Genomic DNA, 20,763 nt, shown 5'->3' on the forward strand with positions numbered 1-20,763 from the left:
GAATGTGAGGATTAAAAAATTACAAGAGACATAATTTCTTGGTATTTTGATAATTTTATTAATATGGCCAGCACGTTTATTTATAAAAGGATAGTCACATGGCCATCTCTCTTAGAACAAAGACAGTTATGGCAGTGGACTCAGTTTACATGCTCTGTGAAGAGTAGGTGTTCCCCAGGTGGGAGTCAACCCTGATTGGTTAACAATTAATGAATGAATACTATTATGCCTAGCTGAGAGTGACCTCCTGTCACCCTGGGACAGAGAAACCATCTCTATGCCCAGACCATCCCCAGCCTTGGGCGGTCTATTCAAAGAACCTTACCCAAGCCTGAGCAAAACACAATAGCTACTGTACCTGGGTGGAGTCTGAACAAGAAAGTTAGTCCAATCTCATTATCAGCTATATCCTTCAAGAGACTTAACTTATAAAAATCAGGACTTTTAGCAAAAGGGGGAAATTGGATCTCCCCAAATGATTGGTTGTTAATAATAATTTTTCTCAGGAAACTGAGGTTCTGAGAATGTGTATCTTGTCTTTAATTACACTGTCAACTGTACACTTAGTGGTGTTCATGGTTTATCTACTTTCCTTCTCTGCCCTACAATGTAAGTTCCTTGAAGACAGGAACAGCTTCATTGCTGTCTTTGTAGCCTCAGTAGTTCATAGGACTTAAGTACCCACTATGCTTTCACTAAGTACTTTTTGAATTGGAAAAAAGCTAGAACTGGATCCAAGAATTCAGATCTTTCTTTAAAGGACTATTGCCCTCACTGAGACAATTTCAGAGTAAGAGTAAAAGCAGCACCTGGTCCACTGGGGTTGAATTCTTTTGGAGACCTCTCAGAAGTCCTGGCAGTACAGGCAAATCCACACGCGAGCTGTTTGATTGTTGGGAAGTAGTTGGAGTTCAGAAAGAACTGGCCCTCCCCTCCATCTGCTTTGGGACCCGCAATTCTAGATGTTCTACTAAACTCAGGTTTGCTTGTGTCCTTCCTCATGTAAATTGTTTCCATTTTTATAGTGAGCAAAGACAATGATCTAATTTGTTTTCCTTGTCATATCAATATCATTCCCCCCAAAAATTTCTTCATGCTATAGGAAAAGCCAGAAGATTGAAAATTCTAGCAGCTAAAAAGTACAATATTTCTTTTCTTCATTAGGTGTTAATAAGGAAACAATAATAAATTTTGTGCTTAATATACTATTGCTATTGCTAATCAGTACACTTTTATACTGAGAAATGGGGAGGGGAGGGAGAACTAAAGAACTGGTATGTCTTTTCTGTATTGCATTCTTTAGCTATTTTCAGCTACAGCAGAGGTAGGGAGATGGTATAAGCCTTCAATTCATATATTTTCTCTTTATTACATGGACCGACAGGCTAACATCACTAGCTCAAGCTGTGGTATCAGCTTTCAGTGTTCAGTAAAATAGCCAGGGTGTCAGCAATTCTGACTAAGACTAATTCAATAGACTAAGACAGCAATAACATGTTCGAAAAAGTTGGGAAAAGTTCTGAACTTGGAAGAGTACCAGGTTAGGGAAGAGTGTGGCTTAAAGAATATCACGAATATAACCACCTTAATTATCATTATCAATCCTTCAGATGAACTAATCTGACGTTATTTTCAAATGATAACCAGCTTCTTCTGTTTCTGTTTCAGATATTTATCAAGGCACATTGAAACTATAAACTGCCAGGCAAGACCAAGAGTCATGATGCATTTCAGAAATCTCTCTCATAGACTACCGTGAAAATCAGACCATCTATTGTTGGAAACAAATATCTGGAAATAATAATTGTGGGGGAAAACTAGCAACAGTGGACTTTAAAATGTAAACTTTTGAGGGTTTTTTTAAAGAAAAATTTGAACCTTTTTATGCAGAATATTTTTGCCCTGGAGAACTTGAATACTAAGCAAAAATGTGTAATATAAAAATAATGAAGTCAGGAACCTTTTTAAAATTAAATAATATTTTTTATTCACTTAGATAAGAATTTACTATGTAAATATCTGTGTAATATGTACATATATATGTACACATACATACACAATATGCATGTATATAAAATTAATTTCATAATACTAGAATTTGTAAACTTGATAAAGCTAGGCTTTCACTCACCTGAGTCTCCTTGGGTGGAAGTCAGTCATTAGTTTGGGCATGAGCTGGAGAAGCATTGAATCCACATTAAAAGTGGCCACAGATTGGGTACAGCACCTGAGTCATGCTGCTTATCTGACCTTCCTAGTCAGCCTTCTGCCAAATATTGAGATCATTTTATATTCCTGCTATTTCTTCCCTCACCGCTCCCTCCTCACCCATGTTGTGTACTACCTTCACTACACCACATTCAGATGATTTTCATGGGGTGCTGCTTATCATTCTCTCTCTCTGTGTCTCATTTGTTAACTGAAAGATAGTTATACATTTGTTTTTTAAATGAAATCTTCTAAAGAGCCTAATAGGTTATTAGGAAGGTAAAAGAATGATTTTATATGGTTTGTCTGATGTTCATACCATCTTTTCTTGGGGATTAAAAAAAGGAATTTAGTTTTCTTATCTTTTCCAGGACTAATAGAGTGAATTTCAGAAAACTTGTACTCTTCTACTGTAAAAGGAATATAAAATTATAGAATGTTACATATTCCCCACTTAAATTTTTTTGTATATTTTTAAATTTGGAAGGAAATAACTTTTTACATTTTTCTACCACGTAGAGTATTAAGTTCCTTGGGCAGAGGTGGTTGAGGGTGGCACATTCTGCTAATAGTATTTCTGTCAATAGTACTACTTTCCTCTTCTAATCTGAGGATGGTGCACTTTAAGAGATAAATGTTAATAAAAATTCAAGCGAAAATATCTTAAAATACAGAGAGTTAAAAGAGGTAATATTATAGTAGGTGAGGGGAGGTGCCTAAGAACTATGGATGAATGCCCCCCCAAATTAACACTTTAATGAAAACAGTTAAATTGTAAATTTTTAACTAAAAATAAATGTGGGTTCCTTTAAAAATGTATATATGTTTGTATATATGTACATATACCACTGTTTATTGTTTAAATTATAGAAGAGCTATATAAAATCTTTGTTTTTGTCTTTGTCTTTTTTTTTTCTAAATAATAAATATGTATATGCAGCGGACTATTTTCTGATAAAAGTTTTCCAACATCTTTTCCCCTCTTCCAAAGGCTAAATGTTTAGGTTAGGGTGGAGTGTGCTGACCGAACTCTGAACAAAACACTCAGCATTTCAGCCTCTGAGCTAAGGAAGCTTAGTAACTAATTTCCAATTCACTTATGCTTCAGTTTCACAAACCAGAAGTCACTTTAAGATTGACAGAAAGTTCTGCAATATTATACTATTATGATTCCCTAGATGCCCAGGGGAAGGGAAGAAAGTTAAGCTCATGAATATCATTTTCCTTCAGATTGAATGTTGCTGATGCTGTTGTGCATTTCCACACTGGGTATTGCATGAATCTGGTCTGATTTTTTTTTTCTTTTTGCATAGCTCCTCATTATTTTCAGCCCATTTACTGGAGTGGCCACATATCCCCTTTGCTCAAAGTTTGCTTCAAATATTTTTTGATATTATAGAGTCCAAAATAAAGAGTACTCCTTGGGAACAAGTTCAGTCCTATACAGAAAGCTGTATTTCCCAGGATACTAAAGACAGCGAAAGTCATTAGCCAGGGCAGTTGATGCAGCCTTCAGAGGTACTTTGTCATATCTTAGGGCACTTTAAGTCCTGTCTATGACACATACACTGGCCTAGGCAAGTCATGTAACCTCTCACTTTTCCAGGGAAGTCTCTCAGAGTAGAAATTGTGGAGAAAGTAGGACCTAACTCATTGGGATCTGCCTGTGCCAGCGCAGGCCTGATATCCTCCAAAAGAACCTAGTAACTACTAGGTGCAGAGGCACAGCTAAAGTAAGGCAGGGAACAGGGATAATTAAATTATTTTTAAAGGAAATAGTTACCTGTCTCTTGTTACTTTTGCTGAGGAAACAGCACACTGTTAATAACAAAGGATGCTTAACAATTCTGTAAGGTTTATAAGAAAATCTCAAAATTCATTAAAATAAAATTCAAAAAGGTGGGGATGTAGTTGAAGAGATTTTCATTTCCCTCTCTGTAGAAAGTTATATAGCCACTGATGGGGTATTACTTTATAACAAAGTAAGGCCAAAAACGGTATCATTTTATTAGTTGAAACTTTAATATTTAGCAATAAATGTCTGACCACTCAGGGTCATTAAAAGAATTGCCAAGGAAAGCTTTGGATTCTCCTTGAAGGAAAGTTTTAAGAAATACTGTTTCCATTAAAAGATTTTAATACTTAGCAAGATTCATCATATTGTGGGAAACGTTTCTAAAATCTCATTTTTCTTTTTCCTGTTTCCTTGCCACTTTTCTAAAGTTTTAATTATGAATCGAGTATGTTTTCCCTACCAGGTATGTACTGCAAGGGCATATTATAATAATGACTTAAAGCTCTTGATGATTAGACTCTGTTGTCTATCAGAATCTAATGAACCAGATCAGGACAGGATTGTCCAATCAAGAGAACTGAGCCTTTTTCTGCATGGTTTTCTTCATAGCTGCCAAATCTAATCTATTCTCAGTCTTCATCCTTTTCAGTCTGTGTGCTACATTTGACACTGCTGACTGCCCTCTCCTCCTGGATACTCTCCTCTCTGTGTTTTCATGACAGTTCTCCTGGTTCTCCTTCTGACTGCTCTCTCTCAAACTTCTTTGTTGGCTAACATCTCTATCATGTTCCTTTGATTCTGGGTGCTTTCTCACCCAAGATTTTGTCCTCCCGTGTGTGTGCGTGTGTGCGTGCGCGCACGCGCCCATGCCCTGTGGGTTTGACTATTCATTTCCATGCAGGTAACTCCCATGTCTATATATCCACCTCTGATCTCCCTCCTGAAGATCAAAACCTTATTATCCATTGCATATTAGAATTTCAGCTCATTCAAACTCAACATCTCCAAAACTGAACTGGTTATTCTTCCCTCCTAAACTTTCCTCACTTCTAACTTTCTGTATTTCTCTTGAAGTCACTACCAGTCTCCTGGGCTTGTAACTGTAGCATTATCCTACAGTCTTCCATTTCCTTCATCCCACATATCCAGTCTACTGCCAGATTTTGCCATTTCTTCCTTTACATCTCTCACATCCCACTCATATCCATGTCTAAGTAACTACCACCTTGCCTCTGGTCTCCATTACCTCTTTCCTGGGTTACTTCAACAGCTTCCTGGCTGTTCTCCCTGACTCAAGTCCCTGCTCACTCCGATCCATCCTTCAGACTGCTCCTGGTTATTTTCTAGGAGCACAAATCAGGACTGGGGCATTCCCCCTCCCCTTTCCCCACCCTCCAAACTCAACTGTTGCTTCTAGGATAAAGTGTAAATTGCCCTACACCACCTGGCCTAAACCTATCTTTCTGGCCTTACTGGTCATCACTCCCTATCAGGTACTCTGCAGTCCTGCCACATTGGCCCCCGCTCTATTCCTCACACATGATACTTCATCTCTCTTCATGGCTTTGCATTGGCTGCTCCCCATGTCTGAAATGCATTCCCTCCTTGTCTTCACCTCCTCAAGCACCATCTTTTTTTTTTTGCATGAATCTCATGCTCGATTTCCCCAAATAATGCCCTCCTTCTCAAACTACCTTATATGTAATTACTTTGTACATGTTTGTATTTATTATAGCTTTATGCTTACGCCAAATATATTTTCATATTAATTTATCATTTTCCGCCATTGGAATATAAACCCTTTCCTAACAGGAATCGTCTCATCCTCTGTACTTATATCCCCAGCGCCTAGAACAGTACCTGGCACATGGGCAGGTACTTAGCAAACACTTGATTGATAAAATTTCAGAGGCAAAATTTAGGAGTCATTATCAAGTGCCATAGTTTGCTACTCAGAATATAACTCAACTAAATCAATATTACTGCTTTTTCAAAACTACCTCTTTGTGAAAGGTTAGAGACTGGATGCAGATAAGGAAACTACCTATTCCAATTCAGGCCAGCACAATCTTTACCACTCAGAGTTGCTTAGAAGCACTGACATAATCAGTGATTTGCCCAGGGTCCTAGCTGGTAAGCAACTGTAGCCAGAATGGACTTTGTTTTCTTTGAATGACTCAGCTCGCTTCGTTGAGCTTCCCTGGATGCTGGGGCTTGCTCTTCCAGGGCAGGACCAGACAACTTCCTGTGTGATGAGTCATGGGGCTGGCTGAGGGGAGGTGTTAACGGCTACGCTAGGGGGAGGGGCCAAGTCAAGAACCAATCGGCCCTGGTCGTTCAGGCGGTGCTTGATGATGTCAAAAACTCTATAAGAGGGGAGAGGACAGCTTGAAGATCCTCTTTTCCTTTTCCGGTTGGAGCCAGCGACAGTTACAGCGACAGTTACAGCGACAGTTACAGCTACAGTTGGAGCCAGAGGCAGTTACAGAGGCAGTTACGACAGTTACGTCAGTTACAGCCACAGCCACAGACACAGCTGAAGCAGGAGCTGCCAGTAGCAGAGCTGACCTACAGGAGAAAGCTGAACAAAGACTTCAGGCCAGTGGGTAATCTTATTACCATAGAGGGGGAAACATGATTTTGCTTTACGCAATCATGCTTCTCTGTAGCCTCCTGGTTACTCTTTCAAGGCGTACTTATTGGGCCTGGAAGCTTTTGATCAATATATCAAAATGGGGTTGTTGGTTCATGGGTTGGTTACTGTGGAGCCTAAATAAATGTTTTGATTCTTCTGCCTTCTACTTTGAGAGTTTCTTATATCCGGCGATTCCGAACGTTTCAGACATGTTTATGATCCTATTTGAGATTATAAACTCTGCCCTCCTAATACATTTGGCGACGAGGATGGGATCGCTAGGTATAAGATCTCTATTTAGAAGCAGAACAATTCCAGAGGAAGAGATGAATATCCCAGGATGGGAGGATCCATTTTATTCCTCCCTAGCAAAAGAATTGGCTAAAAAAGCTGGACCCTGTGAAAACTGGGAACCAAGACTACGGAGAGGAGATCCTAGGGATTTGGAAAAGTGTTTACGAGAAGTTGGGATTCAGTCAGGGGCATCACTATCTAGGCAAAGCTGGATAGTGTTATCAGCCTACCGGCTAGTATACGAAAGATTGAGATTAAGTGAAAGACATGGGGGCACTCCTACCCCACAGGAAGAAGAGGAATCTCAGATAGCAGGAGACCAAACTGACTCAAATGAGAACTTTTCTATTAATGTGGCTAAGAGCAACAGGAGACCAAAAAAGCCCAGAGTGCATTTCAACCCAGCCCAGAAAGAGCCTGACTGCCTGCTTCGTCCTAGCCATGGTGGCAGAGGAAGTGAGTGGGGAGAGAATGAGACAATGTTAGGGGCTGAGGCACAAAACACTACTAGGGTTCAGGATGTGCATCACACAGAGAATAGGAGATGGTTAAATGATCAGACAAGGGCTCGACCCATACAAAGGAGGAAGACAGAAACCCGAGGTGAAGATTCAGTTACAAGGGAAATTCAGGAAGATTTCTCACCGCAAGAGGTCACAGATATTTTGAGTAGATTCAGCCAAAGAATAGGAGAACCATTGATATCTTGGATGGTAAGACTCAGTGATCAAGGGGCCAGTGGAATATCAGTAGATGGGACAGACTGCATGAGATTCATAGGTATCAGCCATGATCCTCTAGTTCAACAAGCTTTTAGGGAACATCATCAGCAAGGAGATGGTGATAGCAGGACTACTCTGTTGGCATTAGCCGCTGTGGGATGCAATAAGAGATATGCTACTGATTCTATGTGGCCCACTGAGCACAGACCCTGGTATTCACTTAGAGATTGTATCATGAGACTAAAGGAGGAGGTAATGAAGACTGCCATTATGATAGGAACTGCAGACAAATATTACAATGATCCAATGGAACTGCCTCATAGGAATTTAATAATTAGGACAGCTCCCCCTGCTTATAAACAACTAATTTTGAATTTATTACTTGGAGAAGTAGGGAGCCGTCTTACAACAGTGATAAATAAGATTTTACAGTTACATGACTTAGGTGACTGGGGAAGGGATAGATCTCCTCGAGAGAGAAGGGTGAATAACCAGCAAACTTGGCGCCAAAGGAGAGTAACAAGGAAAGAAATGTTTACTGCTTTATTGAGAGCAGGGGTAGGTTTTGAAATGATAGATGGAATTCCAACCAATGAATTATATAGAATGTACAGAGATAAAGGCCTTGATAACAGGAGAGATAGGGAAATAAGAACTGCTCCTGCAAATGCTACAGATGTTGAACCTTCAAACCCAAGTGAATCATATGAAAGGGAATACTAGGGAACAGGCCAGGCCCCAGCCCAAATTAAGGAAATACGTAAGCTGGATTGCAGACCTCACATTAACTTGACCATATATTGGAAAAATGGGTCAAGTACGGTAACTGAGGCATTAATAGATACTGGGGCCGAGGCCACCCTTATTTATGGAAATCCAGACAAGTTCAGCCATGGAACTCCTATTACCATTACAGGACTAGGAGGGACTGAAATATCAGCCAGGCAAGTTAAATTAATGATGAAAATTGGACAGTTGCCCAAGAAAGAATATAGTGTGGTTATTGTGCCTATTCCCGAATACATCATTGGAATAGACATATTGAAGGGTATGACCTTAAATTTACCCGAAGGGAAATACCAATTTGCTGTGAGGAAAATGGGCATTAATGCAGTCTTAGTGGGGAAAATCAAGATGGATCCAATCACTTTGCCCGAACCTTCTAAAATAATTACTTTGAGGCAATATCGTGTGCCAGGTGGGCAAGATGAAATTGCCAACACTATAAGAGAATGTGTTGAGGCAGGAGTGTTAGTCCCTACAACTACTCAATGGAACAACCCTGTCTGGCCAGTCCGAAAGTCAGATGGAACATGGAGGATGACAGTAGATTATAGACAGCTGAACAAAGTGACTCCTCCCTTGTATGCTGCTGTTCCAGACACGGTTACTTTAATAGAGAGAATACAAAAACGTGAAGGGACTTGGTATGCAGTTATTGATTTGGCCAATGCCTTCTTTACGATCCCAATAGACCCCAAGCAATGGAATCAGTTTGCTTTTACTTGGCAAGGCCGACAGTATACATTTACACGCCTGCCGCAAGGATATATTCATAGCCCAACTATTTGCCACAGGATTGTAGCTGAACATTTGGATGAATTAAAGTTACCTGGTGTACAGCTTACACATTACATAGATGACATCATGATACAGGGAAAGAATATAAAGGAGGTGGAGGAGAGTTTAGCATTATTAATTGACCATATGAAAAGCAAAGGATGGGAAATCAACCCCGCAAAGGTTCAAGGGCCAGCTCAAACTGTAAAATTCTTGGGGATACAGTGGAATAGAGGACTGCGAGAAATTCTCCCACAAGCTCGACAAAAAATCCAGGATTTTCCCACCCCTACCAATAAGAAAGAGGCCCAAAAGTTCATAGGGCTGTTTGGTTATTGGAGACACCACATCCCACATTTGGGACAGATTTTAAAACCCTTGTATAAAATCACCAGAAAGAAATATGAATTTGACTGGGGACTTGAACAAAGTAGAGCTTTTGAGGAAGCAAAGGCTGCTATTCAATTAGCTCTAGACTTATGGCCTATGCAAAATGGGCCAGTGGAGTTACAAGTGACTGTACAAGATGACTATGCAAATTGGAGTCTGTGGCAAAAACAACAAAGCCGAAGTGTACCTTTAGGCTTTTGGTCAAGGAAACTGCCCTCATCTGGAGTGCAATATACACCTTTTGAGAAGCAGCTGTTAGCTGCATATTGGGCTTTAGTAGAAACTGAGCAACTAACTCTGGGTCATGAAGTGGTATTAAGGCCTGGAATTCCAATTATGACTTGGGTAATGAGTACCCCAGCTTCTCACAGAATTGGACATGCACAAGAGGCAAGTATAATCAAATGGAAGTGGTATATTCAGAATAGGTCCAGAGCAGGCAAAAATGGAGTTTCTGCTCTACATGAATCTGTGGCGAACATTGATACTGAGAGCAATGAAAAGCCCCTTGAATCTAGGCAACAGATGGTACCATCCTTAGTGAAATGGAATAATGGATATGACGGACTAAATGAAGAACAGAAGAAACATGCTTGGTTTACTGATGGGACAGCAAAATATTTAGGACAGAAGAGACATTGGAAAGCAGTAGCCTATAACCCCTGTACAAGGAGAACTCTGGAAAGTTCTGGGATAGGTGGAAGTAGCCAATATGCTGAACTGATGGCAGTGCATCAGGCCATCAGAGCAGAGAAAGGAGGACAGTGTCATATATTTACTGACTCGTGGGCGGTAGCTAATGGATTAGCTACGTGGATGCCTATATGGAGGAATCAGAATTGGGAGATTCATGGCAAACAAGTTTGGGGTAAAGAGTTATGGGAAAATATATGGGACATGTCTTTGGTTACAGATCTGTCAGTTTTTCATGTTGATGCTCATGCAACCCTGACCACACCAGAACGTGAGTACAATGCACATGTGGATCGACTAGCAAAGATTGCTACTGAATGTATTGTCCCTACTCCGACTCCAACTGATGACCCAGCCTTAGCAAGATGGGTCCACCAGACTGCTGGCCATTTAGGGGTCCAGGCCACCCATCGATGGGCACAGGATCGAGGTATCAGTATTTCTCATGCGTTGTTAAAACAAATAACAGAGGAGTGTTGTATATGCCAATTAGAAAAAGAACGAACTCTTCCTAGGATAGTTACTGGAGAAATAGCAAGGGGAAAAGTTCCAGCCCAAATTTGGCAGATAGATTATATTGGCCCACTACCCCAGGATAAAGGATGTAAATATGTATGTACGTGTGTTGACACCTATTCAGGTGTACTAGTGGCTTGTCCTTATAAAGACGCAACTCAGAAAAACACCTGTAAAACTTTAGATATTGTAAGTTTATATTATGGAACCCCAATGCAGATTCAAAGTGACAATGGGTCACATTTCAAGGGCAAAGAAGTGAAAAGATATTGTGTGTTGAATAATATAGAATGGATATATCATATTCCATATTACCCACAAGCATCTGGGCTAATTGAAAGAATGAATGGATTGTTGAAAGAACAGCTGAGAAAATTAAGCTCAAATAATTCATATCGACATTGGAAGGATAATTTGTCTATTGCCTTACGTAATTTGAATAATAGGCCCTTAGGGGGGAGTACACCTCTAGCCAGAATGATGACCCCAAATCTGCAGATCAGAGAACAGCAAACATGTGAGATCCAAAACATTGAATTTTGGACTGTGAGGGAAGATGTCCCACTACCAAGTCCAGGAACACCTGGTTCAGCAGGATATGATTTACATTGTATAGAGAATTTTAGGTTAAATAGGAAAGAGATAAGAAAAACCCCTACTGGAGTATGTATGAGAATCCCCAAGAATCATCTTGGACGGATATTACCTAAACCAGGATTAGCGGCTCAAGGAATACATGTATTGGCTGGAGTGATAGATTCTAATTATCAAAAAGAAATTGTTGTGACACTCCAGAATATGGGTAAAAAACCTGTACAATTTTGTAGAAATGATAGGATGGTTCAAGTCATTATTATCCCCTGTGAAAAAATACCCTTTGTGAAAACTAACCCTCCTCCCAAAATAACTACTAGAGGGGCAAAAGGGTCTTGCTCCATTGATAGAATAAAGTCAGGAGCTAAGGTATGGGTAAAACGGAAGCCAGATGATATTCCAAAGGCTGCAGAAGTTATAGCCCATGGGAAGGACAACACTGTAACAGTTGTCTATTCAGGGGAAAATAATTACCAAATCGTACCCCTGAACCATATATTTTACCGTGAATAGGTTATAATAATAGATTCACAGACTCCACACGTATGGCTGATGCTGGTAAATGCCATAAGCCACTCAGAGGAAAGGTAACTTTGTGTGATTAACGGGTGAAAACTTGTACATTTGGGGAAAGGCTGAGAGGACAATCTTAGTCTCTATCTAGGGTGGGATCCTCTTGGCTTCCTCATTATGTTCCTTTTGAAAAGAAACATTTCCCACCTGAGTTTGGCTCTGATGTTGGATCTTTGCATAACTGAAATCTCAACCAAACTTGAGATGATTTTATTTGAAGAATTATAGTCCATACTTGTCTATTCTTTTTGTCCTTTGTTTTGGCTAACCTTGTTGCTAGTTTTGTTTCCTTCAGGCTTAAGCACCCTGCACTTTCCGGTGACTGCCTAAGCATGTAGCATTCTTGGAATTCCTGCCAGCTCGTTAAAGAAATGACCTCTGGAATGGGACTTTTTGGGGGCAGGGCCATCTCTACATCCAATTTCAGCATGAAGAAGCTATGGAAAATGAGACCTTCACCCCTCACCCCAAGATTTTGAGCCCCAATCGTTCAAGGGGGGTGGAAATGATGATAGTGTTCTGTTTACTTATTTTGTGTTATCCTTGCTGTGTTGTTTTATTGTTATGATATTATTGATCCTATGTAATGGATACAAGGATTTAGGGGTGGACATTTGAATTATTAATAATTATTTTGGGGATGATTGATTGAAGAGATTATCTTGCTGGGACCTAGGGGTGGATCACATTTGAATCGTAAACCAATATTTAGGAATGTCACCAAATGATATGTTTTGCTTTATAATGAATGATATGTTTTAGTTTCCTTTGTAATTGGATCACAATGTATGTTCTAGGATACATGGCTGATTAGATTATGTATCCTATAACAAGGGGTGGAGTGTAGCCAGAATGGACTTTGTTTTCTTTGAATGACTCAGCTCGCTTCGTTGAGCTTCCCTGGATGCTGGGGCTTGCTCTTCCAGGGCAGGACCAGACAACTTCCTGTGTGATGAGTCATGGGGCTGGCTGAGGGGAGGTGTTAACGGCTACGCTAGGGGGAGGGGCCAAGTCAAGAACCAATCGGCCCTGGTCGTTCAGGCGGTGCTTGATGATGTCAAAAACTCTATAAGAGGGGAGAGGACAGCTTGAAGATCCTCTTTTCCTTTTCCGGTTGGAGCCAGCGACAGTTACAGCGACAGTTACAGCGACAGTTACAGCTACAGTTGGAGCCAGAGGCAGTTACAGAGGCAGTTACGACAGTTACGTCAGTTACAGCCACAGCCACAGACACAGCTGAAGCAGGAGCTGCCAGTAGCAGAGCTGACCTACGGGAGGAAGCTGAACAAAGACTTCAGGCCAGTGGGTAATCTTATTACCATAGAGGGGGAAACATGATTTTGCTTTACGCAATCATGCTTCTCTGTAGCCTCCTGGTTACTCTTTCAAGGCGTACTTATTGGGCCTGGAAGCTTTTGATCAATATATCAAAATGGGGTTGCTGGTTCATGGGTTGGTTACTGTGGAGCCTAAATAAATGTTTTGATTCTTCTGCCTTCTACTTTGAGAGTTTCTTATATCCGGCGGTTCCGAACGTTTCAGACATGTTTATGATCCTCTTTGAGATTATAAACTCTGCCTTCCTAATACAGCAACACAGCCATGTGTCAGGAAAGGGACTTGAGCTCACGTCTTCTTTACTACCAGGTCACTTCTGTATCTGCTATTCTACTCTGCCTGTAGATATATCTCATATGTATGTGTATGTATATGCATATAATATTAACAAGTGATATTTATAGCAGCATACACTGAATTACCACCCACGCGAGCTGCCTTTTGGTTGAAGATAAGCATCTATTGACCCTGTTATTTCGTTTAACTTGAAAATTGTGGTGGCTGACCTGAGGTTTATAAATCAAATGATTTGTAGGAAGAAAAATCAGGTGGCAATATGGTATTTATTATAAGACCTAGCAATAGATCCATCTTTTTAAGCAGCCATTTGTAAATGTGAGCCAAAGAATCTCAATGGCCTGTTGGTTACTATTAGTAAGGGGCATAGTACCAAAAATTGATGAAAAATATTACCTATACAGAAATATGCTTGACATTTTGATAATCTCCTTGATAGTATGAAGAAATCAAAGAAAACAGAGAACTATAGAGAGAAAACATAGTTCTGAGACTTACTAAATATTTAAGTACTTAATAAAATTTGAATTTGACATAATTAAAATAGGGTTCCCCCCAATTTTTGTTTTATCATATCAACAAGATAGTAAGGCCTTAGTATTAATTAACTGTACCTACTATAATATAGGCATTCCTCATTGCACACAAGATTTCGCCATTTACAGAATTGCTAAATCTAAGTAGGAACTCGGGCTATGTTATGAAAATCTTGACGTGTAGAATTTTGAGTCATTGGGCATGTATTCCTTTGCCTCTGCCTCTCCTTGACAGCACCAGATATCTATGGCCAGCAACCAAGCTATGTCTTCAGGGTCCTGCCCACTCCTACTGTTACCAAAGCAACCTCTATGAGTTCCTTCCTAGTGTTACAACTGGTAGATCGCAAGTGGCAAAAGTAATGCAGACATGTCACAGGTCAACAGCCAAGACGGAAGACCGGCAGGCAGCTGAAAGATGACCTCTCCACTTCCACCTTAGCCTCCCTTGTGCAGTTCTTCAGTATTATTTGTTGCGCCACTCTAAGCCATAAAATCAGTTCTTCGACCCTCCTGCACCTGGCCACCTAGCTAGCTGTCCTAGGCAGCCTTCCCAGGGAAATCACTGGTGTTACACCATGTTGGTTGAGCTCAAGTATGTATTCTTTTATAAGCATTCTAATGATTTTATGTTAATAAAGAAAACTAAATATATTTTGAGTCCTAGTGAATGTTGTATTCAAGTCACTAACTTTTAAAGTTGTGGAGATGTTTATTGTGTCCAAATTAGACACCCTGAGTCTTTCCAATTCAACCAAATAAGCATTTTTAAGCATTATGCTAGCAACTGTGGAAGACAAAGCATTTAGGAAAGGGATAGTATCTACTCTCATTCAACTTACCAATCAGCCTTTCTTTTGAAGTGTATAGGAACTGCAGGCATCAGGAATATGATTGTCCTTCATGTACAAGTCATTGCTGATAGTAAGGCACATTAACTTTTCAGGTTCCCAAGGACTCATTGAATATACTAATATGTCTGTCTCCCTGAGCACCTAATTACCAGTGCATGATTTAGGTACCTCCTGAGCTCTGTGCTATCCTTTACTCCCTGAAGAACACTAGCTACGTGACTTCATGCAGGTGAAGAGGGAGAACAGGTGCTCTCAGGTGTCTTACCTCTTGATAGAGGGGAGAATTCCACAGTAAGCTGCATTTGTGTTACGTGTACCTTAAAGATGGGCCGTGTCTGCTTTTCTGAAGAGAGGTCAAGTGCACTCACAAGACTGCCTTAACTATTGCCTTTTTTTATCCTCTTGCTCATTCTAGACTTTTTACTAAGCACCCACAATGTGCCAGGCATTGTGCTGAGAACTCGATTTTGACTTTGGTTATTCCTTAAGGCAAACTTGGCCCAACTAGACAATGAGGTGTAGAAACTGTGATGAGTTAAAACTGGGGAATGGTAACTTCCCCCAATAATATCAGTGACTATAAATTCCCAGGACTTTTGCATGTGCTTTTATCCTGACCTGCTTCTGTAAAAGAATTGGGCCAGTCATATAATCCCTTTGGGCCTCAGTTCCTCAGCTGTTTAAAAAAAAAATGAAGACCAAATAGCTTATAAGGTCACTCCCAGACAAAGATCCATGAACTTAATTGTGGTGCAGCTTTTGCAGTCTCCAAACCTCCACTTGCCAGGACTGGCAGGTTGGGTCCTTAGAAGGCAATGACTAATTACTTCAGGAGGGGTGACCCTAAGGGTTTTGAGGTTTCTGGTTACCATTGTTCATGACACCCCCACCACCCCTCCAATGTTCTCAGTCCTCCAGGAGAATTCTATCAGCATTTAGAAAAAAGGACTTACTCCAGGCTTGGAGTCAGGAAGATCCGAGTTCAAATCTGGCCTCTGACACTAGCTATGTGACTCTGGGCAAGTCAGTCACATAACCTTTCTACCTTAATCCACTGGAGAAGGAAATGGCAAACCACTCCAATATCTTTGCCAAGAACTGCCCACAGACAGTATCGGTATGCTATGGTCCATGGTGTCTCAAAGAGCTAGACACAACTGAATGACTAACAATTTACTAAGAAGGCATAGGAAGAATCGTAGATAAAAACATAATACTGCACCTGCTTCCCCCAAAATAAGTGTTCTCTACCCTTGCACATACAAAATTCATGGGAAGATTGGACCCATACTTGGCCCTGGAAGTCCTTTTCTCCAACGGTGGAATCATCCTGAAATTCTCCTGAGAAACAGCACCCCGCTTGTCTCTGAGGATCAGTGCTTTTTGAATCCACGGCCAGTATTTCTATCACAAAACAAAGTAAACCTTGAACTATGGCTGTCCTCCCACCTCCTGTTTCCTCTGTCATCAGCCATTACTACTTCGTCAGATTCTGGGACTGCCAGATGGATGACTTGGTTACCTGGGCTCTTGCTTCTCAGAATACTCATTAACCTGAGATCAGGGAAAAATGCATGCAACAGAAACAGAGGTGATGTGCTTGCATATGCAAGCAACCAGGTGAGAGATAGGGTAGCTGTCCTTAGCATTACCTACCTCACTACAGTTCTGTCCCACTTTCAGCCAAGAAGAAAAAAAGAGATCCAAGTCATGCTTTTTGTGTGCAAACGCATCTCTGACTCAACCCTTTCTGAGTCAGCAGTCCTGGCTTCTCAGACAATTAGGAGACTTTGTCATGCCACTATAGCAGCTCCGTATTGGGACCAGGTAGAACTATCTGCACATACTCTGTAGTATTTACCAGGAAGGACAAATCCAAGCATACTCTAAAGACTGGGTCCTCACTGACCAGTCTCCCTTTACTCATAGTTATGAGCACACAAACTGCAAAAGTTTGGTGGTAAAAGGTTTGACCCTTTCACTCAGCATGTGAACGCTATCAAGATCATAGTCTACAGCGTGGGATCCTCAATCCTGTGAAACTTGTACTTATGTCTTAGTGTGCGCAGCTAGGTGGGGCAGTGTATAGAGAGCCTGTTCTGGAATCAGAAACTCCTCTTCCTGAGTTCAAATCTGGCCTCAGACACTTACTAGCAGCATGACCCTGGGCATGTTACTTAACCCCGTCTGCCTCAATTCATCATCTGTAAAATGAGTGGGAGAAGTAAATGGCAAATCACTCTAGTATCTTTGACAAGAAAACCCTAAATGGGGTCACAAACAGTTGGACATGACTGAAAAATGACTGAACATATATTTTAGTGTACATGTAAGGTTAGGTTTGGTAGAATAAGTTTAAAACTTAAGTTCTCAAACCTGACAAAGGAACATATATGTATAAATATATATATATGTATGTGTACACATACACACACACACACACACACATTTCCCCGGTGTGAGAATCCGCATGTTCTGTTAAAGGCAACAATATTAATTCACTATTAAAAGCATATTTATAAATAACATAATTTAGCAGGCATGTGCTACATCACAGATTTATATAATTAGGTAGTTTCCTGAAAATATATATGTGGCAAAGTCTCAATGTATCTTTATGCCAAATTCTAATAAGGACAAATAAAAACTTTAGTAAAAACATAATAGCAATGACACATTATTACTTTTACAATGAATTACTTTTTAATTTAGATTTTTCAAAATGGGGGAGGGAGAGATAAAGATCAGGAAAGATTCTAGCAGAGAAAATATACAAAATACAGTAAATTATTCCTATACAAATGAAAACATTCAACATAAATGCCCAAGACAATCCTTCTGGTAATATGTGAGATGACAATCACACAATCTGCAGCAGCCAAAACATTAATTTCTAATGCTTTTCCCTTTAAAAAATCATTTCTTGGATTGCCTGACACACACAATAATTATTCAAATGTGATTCTTGCTAGTGGGAACTTCTCATAAGAAGTTTATTGCTTGCAGAAGTGGATACTATGAGAAAAAAATATATAATTTTAGGGAGAGGAATAAAAAGTGGCAATATGTTATAGACTAAGTGGGGTATCAGTCAAAGGTAACTTACATCACAGAAAGCCCATGTTATGGATATGATTTATTTTAAGAATTTACTGAAATAAAAGGAAATGTTTCTATTTATGCAAGGTCAACAGAACACTCTACAATCCTTTGAAGCAGGTGGTACAAGTTTTATTATACTATTTTTGGCAAATTCAGGTTTTTTTGTTTATTTTTTTTTTAGTGGGAAGGAATCATATATTAGGTCAATTCCTGATTCCATTTCCCTGGCACACATCTGGAGCACCAAAAAGATGCCTGTCTCTCTCTCCTTACCACATCCCGCTTCTTGTGTATGGTGCTGCCAGTGTCTGACCAAGCTCTCAGTACTTCACAGCATCTGCTTCAGCCACCTTCATGGCCGTTGCAATAAGTTGCTCCCATCTGCCCATTCCACCACGGGAAGTCTTCACATGCGAGGAGGTAGACATCCCCCTAACTCACTGACAGGTTTGAGGCTTGCTGGTCATCCTCAACCTGGTTTAGCCTGTCTGCTGAGATGGTCTATTCAGTCTCAGTGTCCTTTCCGGTAAAATATGAATATTTGTTAACTGTGAGGATAAAATAAGAAAACCAAATGTATATGGAATTTCACTGATTCAAGCGTTTCCTTCGACAATCCAGATCACAACCATCCAAGTCCTTGCTAAAACTAGACACACAGATATCTCACCCAATGTTTCAGAGGCCTTTCTGCACCTCCCTATTGAGTTGACAGGGTACAAGTGAATTGGTTGACCTGTCATCCCTCATTCTTGCCATACAAACAGCTTATCTTCTCTCCTAGCATAGGGAATGGGATAGGGACTGGAACTGTGATATCATTGGTATAGGGCAGGGCTGTCCAACCTTGGGTTATCTTAGGGCCACATTAAAACAAAATAATTATTCGAGGGCCGCACCTAGAATAAAAAAATACAGTACACTAATAGAAAATGGGGGAACGGGCATCATCAACATGACAGATGAAGGCACATAGCGGGAAAGCAAACACAAAACAACAAAGCAACAACACAACAGTATAAAGGTAGGTGCATACTGACCACTTTGCATTGGACAGACGGAATGCATCCCACAGATCGACTGAAAATTCCATGCAATGTGTTCCCTCTGTAATACTGCTTAAAAACACCAAAGGAAATTAAGGTCAACGAGATTATTTATTAGTGAAAGAATTAAAAACTCTAATATGCATTTCATGCAAATTATTATTTTTTTGCTCATGAAAATTAAAACCCACAGGCGGGCCCCATAAAATCATACTGCATGTGGCCCATGGGCCATATTTTGGACAGCCCTGATTTAGGGAATTCCCGCTTAAGTGAACTTCCTCTACCAACACAGGCTGGCCCTTTCTCTGAAATTTATAGCTGCCAGAACAGTGGCCCCAAAGTCAAATAGAAACAGGGGGACACTAAACCTTCCTAAGGATCCCTGTAAGCGCCATATTGACTTAGTTTTAAAATGTAATGTTATTTTTTATTGGATTTTTATTTATTTTGTTAAATATTTCCCAATTACATTTTAATCTGATTCAGGTTGTATTCGGGAGCGTTGTGGGTTACATATTGCCTGCCTCTTGTCTGACACCTCTAGCCTAGAATACAGAAAGTTTAACTGACTCCGTCAAGCCAGGTTTTCCTGACTTCATGTGTATATAAAAGGCAGCTGGTGGCACAGTGGATAGAGCCGTGGCTTAGAGTCAGGAAGACATGAGTTGAAATCCAGCCTCAGAAACTTACTAGTTGCGTGATCCTGGGCAAGTCACCTCTGTTTGCCTTAATCCACTGGGGAAGAAGTGGCAAACCAATCCAGTATCTTTGCCAAGAAAACCTCATGGACAGTATTGCTTCGGTTCATGGAGCCCAACATGAATAGCTGGATGTGACTGAACACCAATAAAAGGCATTGGATGAGTAATATACAATCAGGGAATTTCAGATGCCATTCAGCTCCATCCCTGCCTGAACAGGATTCCTCTCCAGCACACATCTGACAAGCCTTTGCCCTAATGCTTTTAGTGAGGGGCCGCACTACCTCCTGAGGCCACCCCTTCCACTTCTGGATGGCTCTAATTGTTAAAAAGCGTTTTCTTCCATCATACATAAAGATCTTTCTCTGGCAATGTATATTCAGTCCGCTCTGTTGTGGCCTCTAGAACCAAACAGAAGAGAAAGCAGCCTGGTACACGGGCAAAGACACTTGAATTTGGGGTCTGGGGTGGTGTCCTTGCTTCTTACTGCCTAGTCGACTGCGGACAGCTCATGTCACTTTGAGCTCTTCTCCAGGCTAAACGTTCCCAGGTCCTTCACCCTCAGATACTCCCAAAGTGGAAGCCTCCACTTTCCCTGGCCATCCAAGCGCCCTTTCTCAGGCTGGGCTGGGCTTAGACATAGGGAGACGTGCATAAGGTATCTCCTCGTACAAGGTGAACGAGAGGCCTGATCTGCGGAAAAATCTGGATGTAAGAGCTGAAACCGACCTTGTCGGGCATGCCTGCCCCCCTCTTCGTTTTACGGATGAAGAAATTAAGGTCAATCAGAAAGCAGTTAATAAGAACTCGCACAAGGGTGCACAGTTTTTGCACTCTAAATTGCACGCTCTTTTCATTGCACCAAGTCCGCCGGTAATAGCAAATGCAAACACTGGGTCACAGTAA

At 40.6% G+C, this 20,763-nt stretch overlaps 1 protein-coding gene across 1 annotated transcript in view; it reads left to right on the forward strand.

Annotated features, from left to right (window-relative positions):
- MGAT4D (MGAT4 family member D) overlaps window positions 1-20,763 on the forward strand; it is a 109,140-nt gene that overhangs the window by 86,955 nt on the left and 1,422 nt on the right. Inside the window, exon 15 of the mRNA XM_036765003.1 lies at window positions 20,533-20,730. Within this exon, the coding sequence (XP_036620898.1) occupies window positions 20,533-20,730 (198 nt within the window). The remainder of the gene's footprint in view (window positions 1-20,532; window positions 20,731-20,763) is intronic.

This window comes from Trichosurus vulpecula, chromosome 6, assembly GCF_011100635.1.
Source record: "Trichosurus vulpecula isolate mTriVul1 chromosome 6, mTriVul1.pri, whole genome shotgun sequence".
In the NCBI taxonomy this organism is placed as follows: Eukaryota; Metazoa; Chordata; class Mammalia; order Diprotodontia; family Phalangeridae; genus Trichosurus; species Trichosurus vulpecula.